General features: G+C 47.8%; 1 protein-coding gene and 1 long non-coding RNA gene across 21 annotated transcripts in view; one reads left to right on the forward strand and one right to left on the reverse strand.

The window, feature by feature from the left end:
- The window catches only part of EHMT1 (euchromatic histone lysine methyltransferase 1), a 229,824-nt gene that overhangs the window by 23,784 nt on the left and 185,242 nt on the right, over positions 1-20,798 (forward strand). For 8 of the 20 annotated variants that reach the window (XM_054521319.2, XM_054521326.2, XM_054521322.2 and 5 more), the window contains exon 1: positions 9,750-10,639. The exons of the other annotated variants lie outside the window; for them this stretch is intronic. In XM_054521319.2, coding sequence (XP_054377294.1) covers positions 10,508-10,639 — 132 coding nt within the window. In that variant the 5' untranslated portion in view covers positions 9,750-10,507. Of the gene's footprint in view, positions 1-9,749; positions 10,640-20,798 lie in introns of those variants that run through there. 20 annotated transcript variants of the gene reach the window in all.
- On the reverse strand, positions 2,602-4,630 carry LOC129048113 (uncharacterized). Its single transcript, XR_008510174.2, has 3 exons — positions 4,507-4,630; positions 4,066-4,204; positions 2,602-2,777 (listed from the first exon to the last, which is right to left on the reverse strand). It is a non-coding gene; the product is annotated as an uncharacterized LOC129048113 (long non-coding RNA).

The raw sequence follows: 20,798 nt of genomic DNA on the forward strand, positions 1-20,798 counted from the left end.
TCTTTCAAATCATATAGGAGAAAAAACATTATAAATAAAAAATACATTTATACTGTCTTCTGTAGCTGCTTTTATACTTTACCTGTGTAGCTGCTTTTACTGGCGCTTTTGATTCCATTCCCCTCCCCTCCCCTCCCCTCCCCTCCCCTCCCCTCCCCTCCCCTCCCCTCCCCACAGGGTCTCGCTCTGTCTCCCAGGTGGGAGTATAGTGGCACAATCATAGCACTGCAGCCTTGACCTCCTGGGCTAAAGAGATCCTCCTGCCTCAGCCTCCCAAGTAGTTGGGACTATGGGTGCTTGCCACTATTCCCTGCTGATTTTTAATATTTTTTTGTAGAGATGGGGTCTCACTGTGTTGCCCAGGCTGGTCTCCAACTCCTGGTCTTAGAAGATCCCTCCTACTTGAGTCTTCCAAGGTGTTGGGGTTACAGGCATGAGCCACCGTGCCTGGCCTTGGTGCTCTCTATTCATGTGGGCTTGAGTTACTGTCTAGTGTCCTTTCATTTATCCTGAAGGTCTCTTAGGTCTTTCAGTGACGAACTCTCTACTTTTATCTTGGAATGTTTTATTTTTCCTTTATGAAGGTAGTTTTGTGTATAAAGGTTTTTTTTTTTTTTTTTTTTTGAGACAGAGTCTCACCCTCTCGCCCAGGCTGGAGTGCAGTGGCACCATCTCGGCTCACTGCATGCTCCGCCTCCCGGGTTCACGCCATCCTCCTGTCTCAGCCTCCCGAGTAGCTGGGACTACAGGACTACAGGCACCTGCCATCACGCCCGGCTAATTTTTTGTATTTTTAGTAGAGACGGGGTTTCACCGTGTTAGCCAAGATGGTCTGGATCTCCTGACCTCGTGATCCGCCCACCTCGGCCTCCCAAAGTGCTGGGATTACAGGCGTGAGCCACCATGCCCAGCCGTATAAAGGTTTTTTGATACTCAGAGGGTATTGTCTGGCTGCGCTCCGTGGTTGCTGATGAGGAACCGTTGCTCGTCTCTCAGGACCCTCGTTCATGACACGTTGCTCCTCTATCGCTGCTTTTGAGAGTCTCTATCTGTGGTTTCAGCCTGATGGTGATGTGTGTAGGTGTGGAACTCTTTGCGTTTTTCTTATTTGGATTTGTTGAGCTTCTTAATTTTTTTGACTTGACTGCTGACTTCCAGAGAGTTGGGAACTTTGTGATGAGTACTTCATCTGCAGCGTGCGTTGTCTTCTCACCCCTGTCCGACGTGTCATTGCGTGGTAAACAGCTTTGCCATACAGTTGCAGTTGCAGTGTGGATTAAAGGGACAGCACTTGAGGGCCGCTCCTCCCTTCTTGTTTTGACGATGGGTGTGAGCTGTCTTGGTAAGTGGCAGTAGCAGTACGGTGACCAGGTGGCACTCGGCACGTCTGATCCCGCTGAGCATTGCGGAGCAGCACTGTGGCCCACCGAGAGGCCCATATGTGGTCTCTGGGAAGCTGCTCAGCTTTCTTATGGCAGGAAAGCAGCCACAGGCAATACGTAAACAAGTGGGGGTGGCTGTGTGCTGGTAAAACTGGAAGTGTTTGGAAACTGGAATTTGAGTTTCATATCACTCTTGAAACAGTCACATACTTTTTTTTTGAGACGGAGTCTCATTTGGTTACCCAGGCTGGAGTGCAGTGGCGTAATTTTGGCTCACTGCAACCTCTGCCTCCCGGGTTCAAGCAATTCTCCTTCCTCAGCCTCCCGAGCAGCTGGGAGGATTACAGGCACATGCCACCACGCCCAGCTAATTTTTGTATTTTTAATAGAGACGGGGTTTCGCTGTATTGGCCAGGCTGGTCTCGAACTCCTGACCTCGTGATCCACCCGCCTCGGCCTCCCAAAGTGCTGGGATTACAGGCGTGAGCCACCACGCCCGGCCAAAAACGTTCACATACTTTTTATGAGTTGTGTATCTAAAAGTCTAAAAATCATGCTTAGCTTTCAGTTTGTACAGAAACAGGTGGCAGTCTGTAGTTTGCTGGCCCCTGATTGAGATCTAGTCATTGTTTCCAAAGCACCTTGTCTTTTGATGTAACATTTATTTTGTGTTTTAATTATTGGTCTTTTGGTTGTCTCAATTGCTAGATTGTAAACTCTTTGAGGTTAGGGCTCTATTTATTTATTTATTTATTTATTTATTTATTTATTATTATTATTTTTTAAGAGACAGTCTCCCTCTGTTGCCCAGGCTGGAGTGCAGTAGTGCGATCTCGGCTCACTGCAGTCTCCACCTCCCAGGTTCAAGTGATCCTCCTGCCTCAGCCTCCCAAGAAGCTGGGATTACAAGTGGGTGTCACCACGCCCGGCTAATTTTTGTATTTTTAGTAGAGACGGGGTTTCGCCATGTTGGCCAGGCTGTTCTCGAGCTCCTGGCCTCAAATGATCCGCCTGCCTCGGCCTCCCAAAGTGCTGGGATTACAGGCGTGAGCCACCACGGCCTGCTTATTTAGCTTTATTAGTTCCCCAACCCGCTGAATGTTGCCTGGCACACTTCAGGGCCTTGATAGATTGTGTAACCTGATACAAAAGGAGAAAGGGCCGGAATTGGCTTGCGCCTTTATTTATTTACATATGTTTTTGTGGCCCAGGGTGAATATTTTTGGAATTAACTGACTTTTCAGGGTAGACAGGAACCATTTATCCATTCATGTGTTCCTTAATTTGTTGATTTTTGTAACAAGTTCTTACTGCCTTCGTGTGCCGGCTTCTGCACTGGGAGCCACGTGAGGGTGCACACGGTGTCTGCCTCGTACTTACAGAAGCCCTTGTGTCCTAGTTTTGAGAAAGACAAACAATTACACACTTTGGTAATTGCTATTAAGATAAACAGGGTGTGATAGAAGCAGCGAAGAGGGCCCCGTGTAGGTGGTTAAAGGAAAGCTGTCTGTGTTTCCATCTCTGCTGCAGACTGATACACAAGTGTCTTTTTCACTCGATTCCAAATGGAATCTTAGAGAAGGGTTGGCTTTTGCGCTTGCAGCGCTGCGTGGAGAGGTGGCTGTGATCTCCAGAAAGGTGGCTGCAGCCCCACGTGGGCCTCAGACCCTTGAAACATGGCCATATTGAACTGAGATGTGCTATGTGAAATGCACACTAGATTTCAGAGGCTTAGTAGGATAGTTCACACTCTTTTTTGGTACTAATTATTTTATATTGGTTACATGTTGATAATGTTTTGGATCTATACCGAGTTAAAGGCAATTTGTTAAAATTAGTTACTTCTATTTTTACTTTTTTTTTTTTTGAGACAGAGTCTTGCTCTGTTGCCCAGGCTGGAGTGCAATGGCATGATCTCAGCTCACTGCAGCCTCTGTCTCCCGGGTTCAAGCAGTTCTCCTGTCTCAGCCTCCCGTGTAGCTGGGATTACAGGTGCCCACCACCACACCCAGCTAACTTTTTGTATTTTAAATAGAGATGGGATTTCTCCATGTTGGCCAGGCTGGTCTTGATCTCCTGGCCTCAGGTGATCCGCCTGCCTCGGCCTCCCAAAGTTGTTGGGATTACAGGTGTGATGAGCCACTGTGCCTGGCCTATTTTTGCTTTTTAAATGTAGATGCTAGAAATTTAAAATGTCTGTGGCATTTCCTATCTTTCTATGGGACAGTGGTACCTGGCCTGAGGAACATTTGAAGTTTGTGCTGCGGGCCATCTAGGGCAAGAATCCTGTGACCAAGGGGAGAGGACGAGGGATTCATTCTCTGGAAAATGGGCTGGAAAGTAAGAGGACTGAATGGGAGCCTTGAGGAGCGCTCCCGTTTTGTGGGACAGAGGAGCTAGTCAGCAGGTGGAAAGCAGCCTTCGCTGCCCAACCCTGGAGCCTGGGGGAGGCCCACGTGCGTGTGGGCTGGGGTGGCCTGGGGGAGGTGTGGCGCAGTTCGGTTGTTTTCACATCTCGCAAGGCACGTGTGTTGTCATGAGCTCTGGCCGAATTGGAGGCTGGGTTTGATCCCGTCACTGCTGCAAATCTTCTAACGTTGGATGTCTTAACTGATTTTCAGCTTTAACATTATCTCCTACTGTTTTTGAAAACACGGCTATTTATGTTCAGCTTCTTCCTTACCTTTCTATACCTTAAATTCCAGTCACTCAGGTTTCCTTCTCCCTGTGCTGTTTCCAGTCCCCACGTGGCTGAGCCCGCTGCAGCAGGCTTTGGTCTCCACCGCTCCTCAGATGCCCTTTTGGTTATGGTCACCATTGACCTAGACATTGTCATTGGTTAGTTCTCAGCCTTCATCTTACTGGTCCTTTCACCAGCATTTGTTATCATAATTCAAGAAAAAAAACTGAGATTAGTTGTCTTCGTTTGGCTTCTAGAACACCCCACTCTTCTGGTTTTGTGCCGCCTCTTTCTTCCCAGTCCTGTTTGGAGGACTCACCTCTTAAGCCTGACTTCTAAATATTGATGTGCCCCAAGGCACAGTTTGGTCATCGTGTTGTGTGTGTCCTTATTCCCTGAGCCATCCAGTCCTCTGTTGACCCCAGCCTCGTGCCCCAGGCTAACCTCTTTGCTGTGGCTCCAAGTTGACTCCATGGAAAACTGATAGGCACCTTCTGCCCAGCATGAAACGCAGCTCTGTTGGTCTGCCTCTCACCCCGCAGCGCTAGACACCATCTGTAGAACGGCATTTCCCAGGAGACGCTGTCGGCTCTACCTTTATGACACACCTTCTGCACTCCGTGGCTGTGATGGGGTCCCAGCTTCTTCGCCCTGCTTTTTGGTGACCCTTGTGCTCTCTGCTCAGGGGCAGCAGTCTTTGCCAGGCGTTGCTGCTCTGCATGCAGACTTCCTGTGGCTTCTGGGCTCTGCTCAGAGCCCGGCCCTTGCCTGCCTCTGAACTTCTTTCCGGTCACTTTTTCCTGGCTTGCTGTGCTCCAGGTAACAGGGCCCCCTGGCTGTTGTCAGATGACTGTGGCCTTGCGCTCTCTGCTCCTCCCCCTAGAGGCCCTGCCTAGTGATCCGGTAGCTTACACCTTCTCTTCATTCAGGTCTGTTCACCTGGAAGAGGCCACCTCATGTACCATCTGTGGACACTCTTTTTTTTTTTTTTTTTTGAGATGGAGTCTCGCTTTGTCACCCAGGCTGGAGTGCAGTGGTGTGATCTCGGCTTACTGAAACCTCCGCCTCCCAGGTTCCAGTGATTCTCCTGTCTCAGCCTTCCGAGTAGCTGGGATTACATGCATGCGCCACCATGCCCAGCTAATTTTGTTGTATTTTTAGTAGAGACGGGGTTTCACCGTGTTGCCCAGGCTGGTCTCCATCTCCTGAGCTCAGGCAATCCACCCACCTCAGCCTCCCAAGGTGCTGGGATTACAGGTGTGAGCCACCGCGCCCGGCCGCATCTGTGGACACTTTTCTATCGCTCCCTCCTGCTTTCTTTTTCTTTAGAGCATTCGTACTCTTTGCATTGACTGTATGCTAGGAAACCACTCTGCCCTTCCTTCCCCATTTGTTCGTTGACACTTTTCTCAAAGAAGAGCTTTCTTTCCCCTTTCATATTTTTTTGGTATTACTATAGAATGGCTCCTGCGGTAATGAATTTGTACTTATTAAATGTGTTAAAATCTATTTTCACCATTTGTCCTTTTGAAACTCAAATTATTCCAATATGGCCAGTGAGAGCCCTTCAAGCAATATTCTGTTTGGGACAGCAAAATCATAAGAGACCATATCGTATAATCTTCAGCAATTAAATCTGAACACCTAGATGAAATGAACTATACCTGGAAAACCCAAGAGAGTCAATGTTAAAACACAGACAGTGAAATTCAGTAAAGGAACTGGATATAAAATTGATACATTAAGTCAGTAGCCAGCTGGGTTGTGGTGGTTCACGCCTGTAATCCCAGTACTTTGGGAGGCTGAGGCGGGAGGACTGCTTGGGCCCAGAAGTTTCAGACCAGCCTGGGCAACATAGAGAGACTCCTTCTCTCCAAAAAAAAAAAAAAAAATAGGTAGGCGTGGTGCCTCATGCCTGTGGTCCCAGCTACTTGGGAGGCTGAGGCGGGAGTGTCATCAAGAGGTCGAGGTTGCAGTGAACTGTGATCACAACACTGCACTCTAGCCAGGGCATTCAAGCACTTGGAACAGAAGACTTTAACTCTGGAAATACATTTGTTGTTCTTGGACATCATAAACATGTTAGTTCTCCCAAGTTAATGTAAAAACTTATCCTTTATGTCTGTAAAAATCCCAACAAGGAATCATTCTTAGTCCTGCCTTCCCCTCTCAAATTCAGCTGGTTCATCAGAAGATCCCGTCAGCCTCATCCTCAGAGCACATCCCGTTTCTCTGACTACTCTCCCTCTAATGGCATCACTGTTGGGCCCAAGCCACCACAGTGCCCTGCTTGGATTATAGCACTCATCCTTTAGCTGGTCTTCCTAGTTTTTCTGCTTATGAGCTGTACCATCTTATCCATTTTCCACCCAAAAAGCCAGAGACTGATCCTGGTTGTTGTGTTGTGCTTGAGCTTCATCACTGGGGAAACTGGGCATCAGTGGGTTGAGTAGTGTCTTCCCAAATTCACATTCCCCTGTGACTTCAGAAATAGTGTCCTCCCAAATTCAGATCCACCCGTGACTTCAGAAATAGTGTTCTCCCGGCTGGGCGCCGTGGCTCACGCCTGTAATCCCAGCACTTTGCGAGGCCAAGGCGGGCGGACCATGAGGTCAGGAGTTTGAGACCAGCCTGGCCAAAGAGACCAGCCTGGTCAACATGGTGAAACCCTGTCTCTACTAAAAATATAAAAATTAGTTGGGCGTGGTGATGGGCGCCTGTAATCCCAGATACTGCGGAGGCCGAGGCAGGAGAATTGCTTGAACCTGGGAGGCGGAGGTGGCAGTGAGCTGAGATCGTGCCATTTCACTCCAGCCTGGGCAACAGAGCGAGACTCCATCTCAAACAAACAAACAAACAAAAATGTCCTCCCAAATTCAGATCCACCCATGACTTGAGAATGGGGCCTAATTTGGACGTAGGATCTTCGCAGATGTAATTAATTAAGGATCTTGAGATGAAGTCATCATAGATTTAGGGTGGGCCCTAGATTTAGTGACTGGTGTCCATAAAATAAGAGAAGAGGACACAGACTCAGGGAAGAAGCCACGGCAGCGGAGGCAGAGGTGGGAGCCAAGTGTTGCGAACCAGGGAGCGAGAAGATTGCCTCCACCACTGGAGCTGGAAGAGGCAAGGAAGTGCTCTTTCCTGGAGCCTTTAGAGGGGTCACCCTGCCAGCAGCCGGATTTCAGACTCCTGGCCTCCAGAACCGTGAAAAGATAAAAATAAATTTCAGTTGTTTTAAGTTAACCAATTTATGATACTTTGTTAAGGTAACTGCAGGAGACTCATGCAGTGGGCAAAGTGTACACGGAATCCCTGTGTTACTTCTTACAATTGCATGTCAAGCTACAGTGGTCTCACTGTGGGACAACCTTTGAGGAACTGTGTCTTTATGGTGGCTGTGCCATCTAACATTCCTGCCAGCAGTGAATGAGGGTTCCAGTTTTTATATCGTCGCCAATACTTGTTATTTTTTATTTTTTTTGAGACAGGGTCTCACCCTGTCACCCAGGCTGGAGTGCAGTGGTGCAGTCACAGCTCACTGCAGCCTCAAACTCCCGGGCTCAAGTGATCCTCCCGCCTTAGCCTCCTTAATAGTTAGAATTACACAGGTGTGGGCCACAATGCCAGCTAATTTAAACATTTTTTTTAGAATGGGGTTTCACCATGTTGCCCAGGCTATTCTCAAACTCCTGGGTTCAAGCGATCTGCTCACCTTGGCCTCCCAAAGTGCTGGGATTACAGATGTGTAATTACAGGTGCACCTTGCCCAGCTGTTGTTCATTTTTAAAATTATAGCCAAACTAGGGAGTGTGAACTAGTATCTCATTGTGGTTTTGATTTGCATGTTGCTGATGACTAATGATGTTGAACGTCTTTTCATGTTCTTATTGGCCATTTGTATATCTTCTTTGTAGAAATGCCTGTTTAGATCCTTTGCCCATTTTAAATTGGGTTGTCTTTTTATTAATGAGTTACAGATGTTCTTTATATATTATAGAGGTAAGTCCCTTATCAGAGATAGGACCCCCCGCTTTTTTTTTTTTTTTGAGACAGTTGCACTCTGTTGCCTATGTTGGAGTGCAGTGGGATGATCACAGCTCACTGCACCCTCGACCTCCTGGACCCAAGTGATCCTCCCAATTCAGCCCCCCAAGTAGCCAGGGCCACAGGCACATGTCACCACACCTGGCTAATTTTTTGTCTTTTAATTTTTTGTGCAGACTGTGTTGATCAGGCTGGTTGAACTCCTGGGCTCAAGCGATCTTCCCACTGCCATATGAATATGAATGTGTGCACACCCGTGGTTCCAGCTACTCAGGAGGCTGAGGTGGGAGGATCACGAGCCTGGGAGTTCGAGGCTGCGGTGAGCTGTGATTGCACCACTGCACTCCAGCCTGGGTAGGTGACAGAGTGAGACCCTGTCTCAAACAAAACAAAACAAAACAATAACCAGTGTTGACCATGATATGGAAAAACTGGAACCCTCCCAAAGTGCTGGGATTACAGGTGGTGAGCCACCACACCCAGACAGATATAGGACTTGTAAATATTTTTTCCCATTTTGTGGGTTGTGTTTTCACTTTCTTGATAGTATTCTTTGAAGCACAAACATTTTTAATTTTGATAAAGTCTAATTTATCCCTTTTTTCTTTGTTGCTTGTGTCTTTTGTGTCCTATTTTAGAAACACTTTTGAAATTCAAGGTTATGAAGATTTGTGCCTATGTTTTCTTCTATGAGTTTTACAGTTTTAGCTCTTTTAATTAGATCTTTGATCTATTTTGAATTATAGTCACAGGCCACATAATGATGTCTCTGTCAGTGATGGACAACACATAAGATGATGGTCCAGTAAGATTATAATGGAGCTGGCCAGGTGCGGTGGCTCACGCTTGTAATCCCATCGCTGTGGGAGGGAGGCCGAGGCAGGCGGATCACTTGAGGTCAGGAATTTGAGACCAGCCTGGCTAACATGGTGAAACTCTGACTCTACCAAAAATAAAAATACAAAAAATTAGCTGGGCCTGTTGGCACATACTTGTAATCCCAGCTACTTGGGAGGCTGAGGCAGGAGAAATGCTTGAACCTGGGAAGTGGAAGTTGCAGTGAGCCGAGATTGTGTCACTGCACTCCAGCCTGAGTGACAGCGAGACGCCGTCTCAAGAAGAGAAAAAAAAAAGATTGTAGTGGAGCCGAAGAGTTCCTGTTGCCCAGGATACCCTAAAATTCCTGTTGCCCAGGACATCCTAAAACTCTAGCAATAGGCGTTATGTGTCCTGCTCAGGTAAACAAACCTACTCTGCTATCAGTTGTATAAAAGTTTAGCACATACAGTTATGTGCAGTACCTAATGCTTGATAATGATAATAAACTCCTATGTTACTGGTGTATGTCATTACTCTTCTGTACTATACTTTTTTACCTTTATTGTAGAGTGTACTCGTACTTATTTAAAAAAAAGTTAACTGTAAAACAGTCTCAGGCAGGCCCTTCAGGAGGCGTCTAGAAGACACTATTACCATAGGAGATGACGGCTCCATGCATGTTAGTGCCTCTGAAGATCTTCTAGGGGACAAGAAGTGGAGGTGGAAGACAATGATACGGGTGATTCTGACTCTGTGTGGGCCTCGGTTAATGTGTGTGTTTGTGTTTTAGTTAATTTTTTTTTTTTTTTGTAGAGATGAGGTCTTCCTATGTTGCCCAAGCCAGGCTGAAGTCATCCTCCTGCCTTGGCCTCCCAAAGGGCTGGGATTACAGGCGTGAGCCACAGTGCTTGGCCAGTGTGTCTTAGTTTTATTTATTTTTATTTTTATTTTTTGAGACGGAGTCTCACTCTGTTGCCCAGGCTGGAGTGCAGTGGCGTGATCTTGGCTCACTGCAACCTCTGCCTCCTGGGTTGGAGCAATTCTCCTGCCTCAGCTCCTGAGTAGCTGGGATTACAGGTGTGCACCACCATGCCCAGCTAATTTTTTTATTTTTAGTAGAGGTGGGGTTTTGCCGTGTTGGCTAGGCTGGTCTTGAACTCCTGATCTCAGGTGATCCACTCACCTTGGCCTCCCAGAGTGTTGGGATTACAGGCGTGAGCCACCGCGCCTGGCTAGTGTATCTTAGTTTTTAACAAAAAAGTGTAAGAAGTTAAAATTTTTTTTTTTGAGATGGAGTTTTGCTCTTGTTCCCCAGGCTGGAGTGCAGTGGTGCAATCTCGGCTCACCGCAACCTCCGCCTCCCAGCTTCAAGCGATTTTCCTGCCTCAGCCTCCTGAGTAGCTGGGATTACAGACACCTGCCACCACACCTGGCTAACTTTTCTGTATTTTTAGTAGAGACAAGGTTTCACCATGTTGGCCAGGCTGGTCTTGAACTCCTGACCTCAGGTGATCCATCCGCCTTGGCCTCCCAAAGTGCTGGGATTACAGGCGGGAGTCACCGTGCCTGGCCTTAGATGGTGTGGCCTACGTGTACAGTGTTTATAAAGCCTACAGTAGTGTATAGTAATGTCCTAGGCCTTCACATTCATTCACTACTCACTCACCCAGAGCAACTTCCAGTTCCAGCCCTGCAAGCTCCATTCATGGTAAGTGTCCCATACAGGTGTCCCTTTTTTATTTTTTATACTGTATTTTTATTGTACCTTTTCTATGCTTAGATATATTTATATATGCAAATACTTACCATTATATTCCTGTCGCCTGCAGTATTCAACACAGTAACATGCTGCATAGGTTTGTAGCCCAGGAGCAATAGGCTCTACCCCGTAGCCTCGGTGTGTAGTAGGTATCTAGGTTTGTGTGATACAGTCTGTGATGTTCACAGAACAGTGAAGTTGCTTCACGTTGAATTTCCCAGAAGATATCCTCATAGTTAAGTGACGCATGGTTGCATAAAGCACCTAAGACAGTGCTTGGCATACGGGAAGACTAAGGGCTTGATTTTCTCTCTCTCTCTTTTTTTTTTTTTTGAGACAGAGTTTTGCTCTTGTCGCCCAGGCTGGAGTGCAGTGGTGTGATCTCAGCTCACTGCAACCTCTGCCTCCCAGGTTCAAGCGATTCTCCTGCCTCAGCCTCCCAAGTTGCTGAGATGACAGGCATGTGCCACTGTGCCCAGTTAATTTTGTATTTTTAGTAGAGATGGGGTTTCTCCATGTTGCCCAGGCTGGTCTCTTACTCCCGACCTTGATCCGCCTGCCTCGGCCTCCCAAAGTGCTGGGATGACAGGCATGTGCCACCGTGCCCAGTTAATTTTGTATTTTTAGTGGAGGTGGGGTTTCTCCATGTTGCCCAGGCTGGTCTTGAACTCCCAACCTTGATCCGCCTGCCTCGGCCTCCCAAAGTGCTGGGATTACAGGCGTGAGCCACTGCTGCTGGCCGATTTTCTCGTTTTTACTGGTGCATAAAATAAGCAAAGTGATTTTCAACAAGTCAGACAATGCCAGTACTGGAACTTCTCCTTCTTGGTGCATTTCTCAGAAGGTATCCCCATTGCTGAGCAACACTTCCTTGTGCTTTTTGTATGTGGTACGAAGCAGGGGTCCATCTTCACACTTTCGCATGTGGCTCTCCCGTGGTCCTAGCACTATTTGCTGAGAAGATTCTCCTTTTCTTGAGTGGTCTTCATGGCTTCACTGAAAAATTAATTGGCCATAGGCCGGGCGCGGTGGCCCACGCCTGTCATCCCGGCACCCCGGGCGCGGTGGCCCACGCCTGTCATCCCGGCACCCCGGGCGCGGTGGCCCACGCCTGTCATCCCGGCACCCCGGGCGCGGTGGCCCACGCCTGTCATCCCGGCACCCCGGGCGCGGTGGCCCACGCCTGTCATCCCGGCACCCCGGGCGCGGTGGCCCACGCCTGTCATCCCGGCACCCCGGGCGCGGTGGCCCACGCCTGTCATCCCGGCACCCCGGGCGCGGTGGCCCACGCCTGTCATCCCGGCACCCCGGGCGCGGTGGCCCACGCCTGTCATCCCGGCACCCCGGGCGCGGTGGCCCACGCCTGTCATCCCGGCACCCCGGGCGCGGTGGCCCACGCCTGTCATCCCGGCACCCCGGGCGCGGTGGCCCACGCCTGTCATCCCGGCACCCCGGGCGCGGTGGCCCACGCCTGTCATCCCGGCACCCCGGGCGCGGTGGCCCACGCCTGTCATCCCGGCACCCCGGGCGCGGTGGCCCACGCCTGTCATCCCGGCACCCCGGGCGCGGTGGCCCACGCCTGTCATCCCGGCACCCCGGGCGCGGTGGCCCACGCCTGTCATCCCGGCACCCCGGGCGCGGTGGCCCACGCCTGTCATCCCGGCACCCCGGGCGCGGTGGCCCACGCCTGTCATCCCGGCACCCCGGGCGCGGTGGCCCACGCCTGTCATCCCGGCACCCCGGGCGCGGTGGCCCACGCCTGTCATCCCGGCACCCCGGGCGCGGTGGCCCACGCCTGTCATCCCGGCACCCCGGGCGCGGTGGCCCACGCCTGTCATCCCGGCACCCCGGGCGCGGTGGCCCACGCCTGTCATCCCGGCACCCCGGGCGCGGTGGCCCACGCCTGTCATCCCGGCACCCCGGGCGCGGTGGCTCACGCCTGTCATCCCGGCACTCCGGGCGCGGTGGCTCACGCCTGTCATCCCGGCACTTTGGGAGGCTGAGGTCAGGAGTGCGAGACCAGCTTGGCCAATGTGGCGAAACCCCATCTCTACTAAAAATACAAAAATTAGCCTGATGTCGTGGTGGGTGCCTGTAGTCCCAGCTATTCAAGAGGCTGAGGCAGAAGAATCACTTGGATGTGGGAGATGGAGGTTGCCGTGAGCTGAGTTTACACCACTGCACTCCAGCCTGGGTGACAGAGCGAGACCCCATCCCCCACCCCTAACCCCCCCCCCAAAAAAAAGAGGAAGAAAAATTAATTGACCATAAATATATGAGTCTGTTTCTTTCAGTTCTCTTCCATTGATCAGATGTTGTTCCTTAGGCCAGTACCACTGTGTCTTGATGACTTTACCTTTGTTGTAAGTTTTGAAATGGAGAGGTCTGAGTCCTCCAAGTTCGTTCTTGTTTTTCCAGATTGTTTTGGCTGTTCTGGGTCTCTTAGGTTTCCATATGAATTTTAGGTCATTCTGTTAGTTTCTGCACAGAAGCCAGCTGGGGCCCAGTGAGGTGGGCCAGACTGGAGAGGGTGGCTGGGAAGGCAGTACATGCCTGAAGGCTTGAGTAAAGGCTGGGCCTGCCATGCCCCAGAATGTGGCATTATCTGGATAGACACCAGGAGAAGCACGTTAGAGCTGAACAGGGAAGTGAACAGTGCACATGGTTCTGAGCCCACAGGGTGGTCAGAGTTTGGGCCAGATGGTGGGGTGCAGCCAAGCTGGGATGCTGATGCTTATGGCTTAGACAGGCCAGCGTGGACAGCAGAGGTGGTGTCAAGGACCTTGGTATTCAGGGACTGCAGCAGGAAGGTACCAGGTGGTTAACTGTTTTTTCCTTTCTTTTTTTTTTTTTTTCTCGAGATGGAGTCTTGCTCTTGCCACCCAGGCTGGAGTGCAATGGCATGATCTCAGCTCACTGCAACTTCCTCCTCTCAGGTTCAAGAGAGTCTCCTGCCTCAGCCTCCCAAGTAGCTGGGACTACAGGTGTACGCCACTACGCTTGGCTAATTTTTGTATTTTTTTATTTTTAGTAGAGACGGCATTTCACCATTTTTGGCCAGGCTGGTCTCGAACTCCTGACCTCAGGTGGTCTGCCCGCCTCAGCCTCCCAAAGTGCTGGGATTATAGGCGTGAGCCACTGCGCCTGGCCGTTAACTATTTTCAAGCACTACACTGGCAACCTCACTGGTAGAGGCTGCTTAAAAGAGACCTCCTTACTGTCCAGCAGACCAGAACTGTTGTTACCCATGAAAGGACCCAGGAATCTTACCTATGGAGTTTTCCTTAATGAGAAAAATAAAATACGTTGCATATATTAGGTGTCACTCAGTGCTGTTGAAGAATGAATGAATGAGTTCACAATAATTATCATTTCCATGAAGATGCTAATAGTGTTTTTTATGCAGGGGTCCCCAACCTCCAGCCTGTGGAGTGCTGGTCAGTGGCCCATTAGATACTGGGCCACCCAGCAGGACTTGAGTGGCAGGCAGGCTTTGAGTTGAGCATCCCTGCCTGAGTTCCGCCTCTGTCAGATCAGCAGTGGGATTAGATTCTCATAGGAGCGAGAACCCTGTTGTGAACTGCGCATGTGAGTGATCTGGGTCACGTGCTCCTTATGAGACTCTAGAGTCTGAAGATCTGAGGTGGAACAGTTTCTTCCTGAACTACCCTCCTCACCTTTTGTCTGTGGAAACATCATCTTCCATGAAATGAGTCCCTGGTGCCAAAAAGGTTGGGGACCACTGTTTTAAAGTATGATAAACTGAAAGATCACTGATTATCAGTGATATAAAAATGTTTTAATGCTTTATGATATATCTACTTTATGAAATACACCGCCATTCATGTGATAACTGAAGAATATGAAGACATGCTGGAATATTCAAGGGAAAAATTGTTTATATAGCTCATAACCATATAAAATGTATACATATGGCTGGGCGCAGTGGCTCACACCTATAATCCCAGCACTTTGAGAGGCCGAGGTGGGCGGATCACCTGAGGTCAGGAGTTAGAGACCAGCCTGGCCAACATGGTGAGACCTCATCTCTACTAAAATTATAAAAATTAGCTGGGCATGGCGGCGTGCGCGTGTAATCCCAGCTACTCGGGAGGCTGAGGCAGGAGAATCACTTGAACCTGGGAGGTGGAAGTTGCAGTGAGCTGAGTTTGCACCATTGCACTCCAGCCTGGGCGACAGAGCGAGACTCCATCTCAAAAACAAAAACAAAAAACAAAAATGTATAGCTATGAAGAGACAGTGGAAGGAAATGGGAAATTTTGGGTTAGAGTGATGACACTTAGATTTCGAAGTTTCCTGTTAACTATTGTCTTCCTAATAAACACAGGCTCCTGGCCCTGTGCAGATCTATCTAGAGGCACAATGCTCATGCTGGGCTTCGCTTTCTTGATTGCCTTGTGCCCAGGCTGGGCCTGCGCTGTGGGCTGGAGGCAGGGGCATGTGTCCAGGGGACATGTGTACACCCAGGAGGCAGGAGGCATGTGTCCAAGGGCCGTGCTGGGCCTCTGCCTGCTTCTCACCCACAGCTGGATGCCCTTCCTTTTTTTTTTTAATTTTAATTTTAATTTTATTTTTGAGACAGAGTCTTGCTATTCCCCCAGGCTGGAGTGCAATGGTGCCATCTTGGCTCACTGCAACCTCTGTCTCCCAGGTTCAAATGATTCTCCTGCCTCAGCCTCCTGAGTACCTGGGATTACAGGTGTGTGCCATCACGCCTGGGTCATTTTTGTATTTTTAGTAGAGACAGGGTTTCACCATTTTGGCCAGGCTGGTCTTGAACTCTTGGCCTTAAGTGATTTGCCCGCCTCAGCCTCCCAAAGTGCTGGGATTACAGGTGTGAGCCACAATGCCTGGCCACCCTTTTACTTTTGTCTGTTCATCCTGCAAGTGCAAGGTACCGGCTCTATGCTATGGTCTCGGGGGTGTAGCAGTGAACAAAACAGACGGAACTTGTGTGTCATGGCCGGTGTAGACAAGGGAGGGCACATGGGCAGTGGTGTGGGGAGCATGTGGCTGCAGTCTTGAGGAAGCAGCAGGAGCGAGGCGTGGGGCAGCCAGCTTAGCTGAAGAGGGGTGATTGTCTCATAGGCTTCTCCTAGAGGGACCACTGGGAGATTCTGAGCAGAGGAGTGGCGGAATGTGACTTCTATTTTAACAGTGTCGTTATCGTGGCAGTGTTGAGAGTTGGCTGCAGGGGTGCAGCAGGTGAGGTGAGAGGCTGTCGCGGTCGTTAGGATGAGAGGGTGGTGGTCTGAGTGGAAGTCAGCCTCCCAGGGTGCTGGGATTGTAGGTGGGAGCCAGTGCACCTGGCTGCTTTTTTTTTTTTTTTTTAAATTTTTTATTTTCAATTTTTGTGGGTACATAGTAGGTGTATTTATTTATGGAGTACATGAGATGTTTTGATACAAGCATACAGTGCATAATAATCACACCAGCGTAATTGGGGTGTCTGTCACCTCAAGCATTGATCCTGTTTTACAGACCATGCAGTTCTACTCTTTTAGTTATTTTAAGATGTACAATAAATCATTGTTGACTCTAGTCACTTTGTTGTGCTATCAAATACTAGTTCTTACTCTATTTTTTGTGCCCATTAACCATTTCTACTCCCACTCCCCACCTCCACTCCACTACCCTTCCCAGCCTCTGGAAACCATCCTTCTACTCTTTTTTTTTTTGTTTAATACTGCTTCTACAAGTGATAGCCCCTAGACGTCCTTCTACTCTATCATCTCCATCAGTTCAGTCATTTTAATTTTTAGCTCCCACAAATAAATGAGAGCATGTGAAGTTTGTCTTTCTGTGCCTGGTGATTTCACTTAACACAGTTACCTCCAGTTCCATCCTTGTTGCGGATGACAGGATCTCATTCTGTTCATGGCTGAATACTACTTCATTGTGCCTGTGCGCCACGTTTTACCTTCTGCTTCTTTAATTCTCCTTCCTTCTGTCACTCGTGGTTCTTTCTATCCAGAATGGTCTTTTTCTCCATTTGGTCTCGCTTTGTCACCCAGGCTGGAGTGCCGTGGTGTGATCTTGTCTCACTGCAGCCTCTGCCTCCTGGGTTCAAGTGATTCTTGTGCCTCAGCCTCCTGAGTAGCTGGCATTACAGGCTTGTGCTGCCACACCCGGTTAATTGTTGTATTTTTAGTGGAGACGGGGTTTCACCATAGTGGCCTGTCTGGTGTCGAACGCCTGAGCTCAAGTGATCCACCTGCCTCAGCCTCCCAAAATGCTGGGATTAGAAATGGGAGCCACCGCACCCAGTGCCCAGAATGGTCTTTTTCAGACTTCATAATTACTGTCCCTGGTTCTTGTGTCTAAGGTAGCTTCTCTTATGTTTCTCTCCCTTTACCTTGGTTTATTTATCATCATCTGCAATTATCTTTTTTTTTTAGTGTTTTTTTATAAAATTGCATAGAAAAAGGAATTTTTCTTTTTTTTGAGACAGGGTCTTGCCCTGTAGCCCAGGCTGGAGTGCAGTGGTGCAACGTTGGCTCACTGCAGCTTCAACTTCCCAGGCTCAAGCGATTTTCCCACCTCACCCTCCTGAGTAGCTGGGCCTACAGGTGCATACCACCATGCCTGGCTATTTTTTAAAAAATATATGTGTGTGTTTGTAGAAACAAGGTCTCACTGTGTTGCCCAGGCTGGTCTCAAGCTTTTGACCTCAAGGGATCCTCACACCTCAGCCTCCCAAAGTGCTGGGATTATAGGCATGAGCCACTGTGCCAGCCCAGGAACACTTCTGTGGTTGTCTCTTCTCTTGGGCTGGAGTGGAACTGCTGAACCATCTTAGACATCCTGCCCACATCCTCTTTCCTTGAGTTTGAGTCAATTGAATGTGTGTAAAACGGCATGTCATTATCATCTTATTTGGTTTGTCTTATTTTTCTCATTAATGTTGAACATCTAAATACATTATGTTTGTTGTGCCATCAAATACTAGATCTTATTCTAACATTTTCCTCCCAAAATATAATGTATTTTTCTTATTTTTGGTTTTTCTTCTTTTCTTATTAATGTTGAACATCTCCAATGTGGTACTTGGCTTTTCTGTGAAATGTCTATAGATGTCCTTTGCCCATTTTTTCATGCTTTGTGCTTATTATTTTGCAGTTCTTTGTATATTCTTAATTTTTTGTTGTTTCTGTGTATTATGAATATATTCTCCTAGTTTGACAGTCCTTTTTGTATTCCTAAAATTAATTAATTAATTAATTAATTATTTTTAGAGACAGGGTCTTGCTATGTTACCCAGGCTGGACTTGAACTCCTGGGCTCAAGCAGTCTTCCCACCTCAGCCTTTCAAGTAGCTGGGAATGAAAGTGTGTGCTGCCACGCCTGGGTCCCTTTTTAAAAATTTTTTTTTTCTTTTTTTTTTTTTGAGACGGAGTCTCTGTTGCCCAGGCTGGAGTGCAGTGGTGCAATCATGGTTCACTGCGGCCTCGACCTCCCTTGCCTAGGTCAGCTTCCCGAGTAGCTGGGACCACCTACTACTGATGGTCCACCATAGTAGGCATGTACCACCACACCTGGCTAATTTTTCTATTTTTTTGCAGAGACGGGGTTTCTCTATGTTGCCCAGGCTAGTCTCAAGTGATCCGCCCACCTTGCCCTCTCAAGTGCTGGGATTACAGATGTGAGGCACTGCGCTTGGCCCCCTTTTGTATTTTAAGAGACTTTTCTTTCTCTTGCAGTCCAAAATGTATTTACCTAGATAGGTAGTGCTTAGCCGAGGGTTTGTTTTTGTATTTACCTAGATAGGTAGTGCTTAGCCGAGGGTTTGTTTTTGGCATGTAATTGACCTTTTTCTGTGATTGACCTTTTTCTTTTTTAAATGTAAATCATGTGAAGCAGGGATTCGATTTCATCTTTCTTCATGTGCCGGTGTGGTGGCCCACACCTGTAGTCCCAGCACTTTGGGAGGCTGGCAGGAGAATCGCTTGAGCTCAGGAGCTCGAGACCAGCCTGGGCAACAAAGTGAGACGCCATCTCTACAAAAAATACAAATAGTAGCCGGGCATGGTGGCACGTGCCTGTGGTCCCAGCTAGTAAGGCTGAGGTGGGAGGATGACTTGAGCCTGGGAGCCAAGTAGAAGTTGCAGTGAGCTGAGATTGCACCACTGCCCTCTAGCCTGGGTTACAGAGCCAGATCCTGTCTCAAAAAATTTTTTTTCCCCATCTTTCTTCATGTGTATCATCATTTTTTCCTAGCTTTAGGTATTGAACAAGTCCTCCTTTCTTCGTCAGCCTGTCATACCGTATCCCACAGTTCAAATGTGTGGGAGTTTCTGTTTTGTTTCTGTTTTTTTTAGAGACAGGATCTCACTTTCTTGGCCAGGCTGGAGTGCAGTGGCATTCTGGATATTTTTGGCCACTTATTCTTCAATATTAACTCTAGAATCATAACATTTCATGAAAAATCCTGTTCGGATATTAATTGGAATTGCACTGAATCGGTGGATCAATTTTGTGTGAATCCACATCTTCACAATATATCTTACTATTTGTGAGCATAGTATAAGAAATATTTCTATGAAATTTTACAATTTTTCCTGTAGAGGTCTTGCCATCTTTTGCAGGTTTCTTCCTAGATAACTGATGATTCTCTGATGCCATCATAAGTGATGGCTTCTCTTTAATTACAGCAGCTAATTGTTTACTGCTGTTGTAGAATAACCACACAGCTGACTACTGAGTATTTAACCTTTCCTACCGTCATCTTGCTAAGATCTACTATTATTTCTAATACTTTGTAGAACATATAATAGCAGTTTTATTTCTTCCTGTCTAATCCCAGGCCTCAGATTCCTTGTCTAATTGTACTGGTTAGGACACGATATGATGTTGAAAAGAAACAATGCTAGTGGATGTCTTTATTCTTGGTTTTGTCTATTTTTATGACTTTATTAAATTTTTAGTTTGAAATAATTTTAGACTTACAAAAAAAGTTGCAAAAATAATACATAGAATTCCCATAGGCCCTTTTAACCAGATACCCCAAGTGTTAACATTTTACCACATTTGCTTTATCATTCTATGTATCTATCCATCTCTCTAGTTTCTGTTTGCTTTTCATGATTATTCTTGATTTTAAAGGGAATGTTTCCAATATTTTCCTATTTAGGTTGGTGTTTTTTTTTAATACTTAAAAACTATTTTTTCCCTAGACTGCTCAACAGAACTATACTTTTTTATTAGAGTAAGGAAATGCTCTTCCATTCCTAATTTACTGAGTTGTAAAAATCATACTTGAGTATTGAAATTTTACCCCAGGTAGTTTTTCTACGTCTTTTTTTTTTTTTTTTTTTTTTTGAGACGGAGTCACACTCTGTCGCCAGGCTGGAGTGCAGTGGCGCAGTCTCGGCTCACTGCAACCTCTGCCTCCTGAGTTCCAGCAATTCTCCTGCCTCAGCCTCCCGAGTAGCTGGGACTACAGGTGCGCACCACCACGCCTGGCTAATTTTTGTATTTTTAGTAGAGGCAGGGTTTCACCATATTGGCCAGGCTGGTCTCAAACTCCTGAGTTCAGGTGATCCACCCGCCTCTGCCTCCCAATTACAGGCGTGAGCCACTGCACCCAGCCGTTTTTCTACATCTTTAAAGAAATCTATTTTTTTTCTCTTTTTTGAGATGGAGTTTCCCTCTTGTTGCCCAGGCTGGAGTGCAATGGTGCAATCTCAGCTCACTGCAGCCTCTGCCTCCTGAGTTCAAGTGATTCTGCTGCCTCAGCCTCCCAGGTAGCTGGGATTACACGCATGCGCCACCATGCCCAGCTAATTTTATATTTTTAGTAGAGACGGGGTTTCACCATGTTGGTCAGGCTGGTCTCGAACTCCTGACTTCAGGTGATCTGCCCACCTCGGCCTCCCAAAGTGCTGGGATTACAGGCATGAGCCACTGCGCCTGACCAAGAAATCTATTAATGTGGTGAGTTACACACCCAACAATATCTGCTGATAGTATATATATATTTTTTACACATTGTTGAATTCAAATTGCTGATATTTTTGTTTAGATTTTTTTTTTTCCAGACAGGGTTTCACTCTGTCACCCAGGCTGGAGTACAGTGTTGAGATCTTGG

The sequence above is a fragment of the Pongo abelii genome, chromosome 13, assembly GCF_028885655.2.
Source record: "Pongo abelii isolate AG06213 chromosome 13, NHGRI_mPonAbe1-v2.0_pri, whole genome shotgun sequence".
NCBI lineage: Eukaryota > Metazoa > Chordata > Mammalia > Primates > Hominidae > Pongo > Pongo abelii.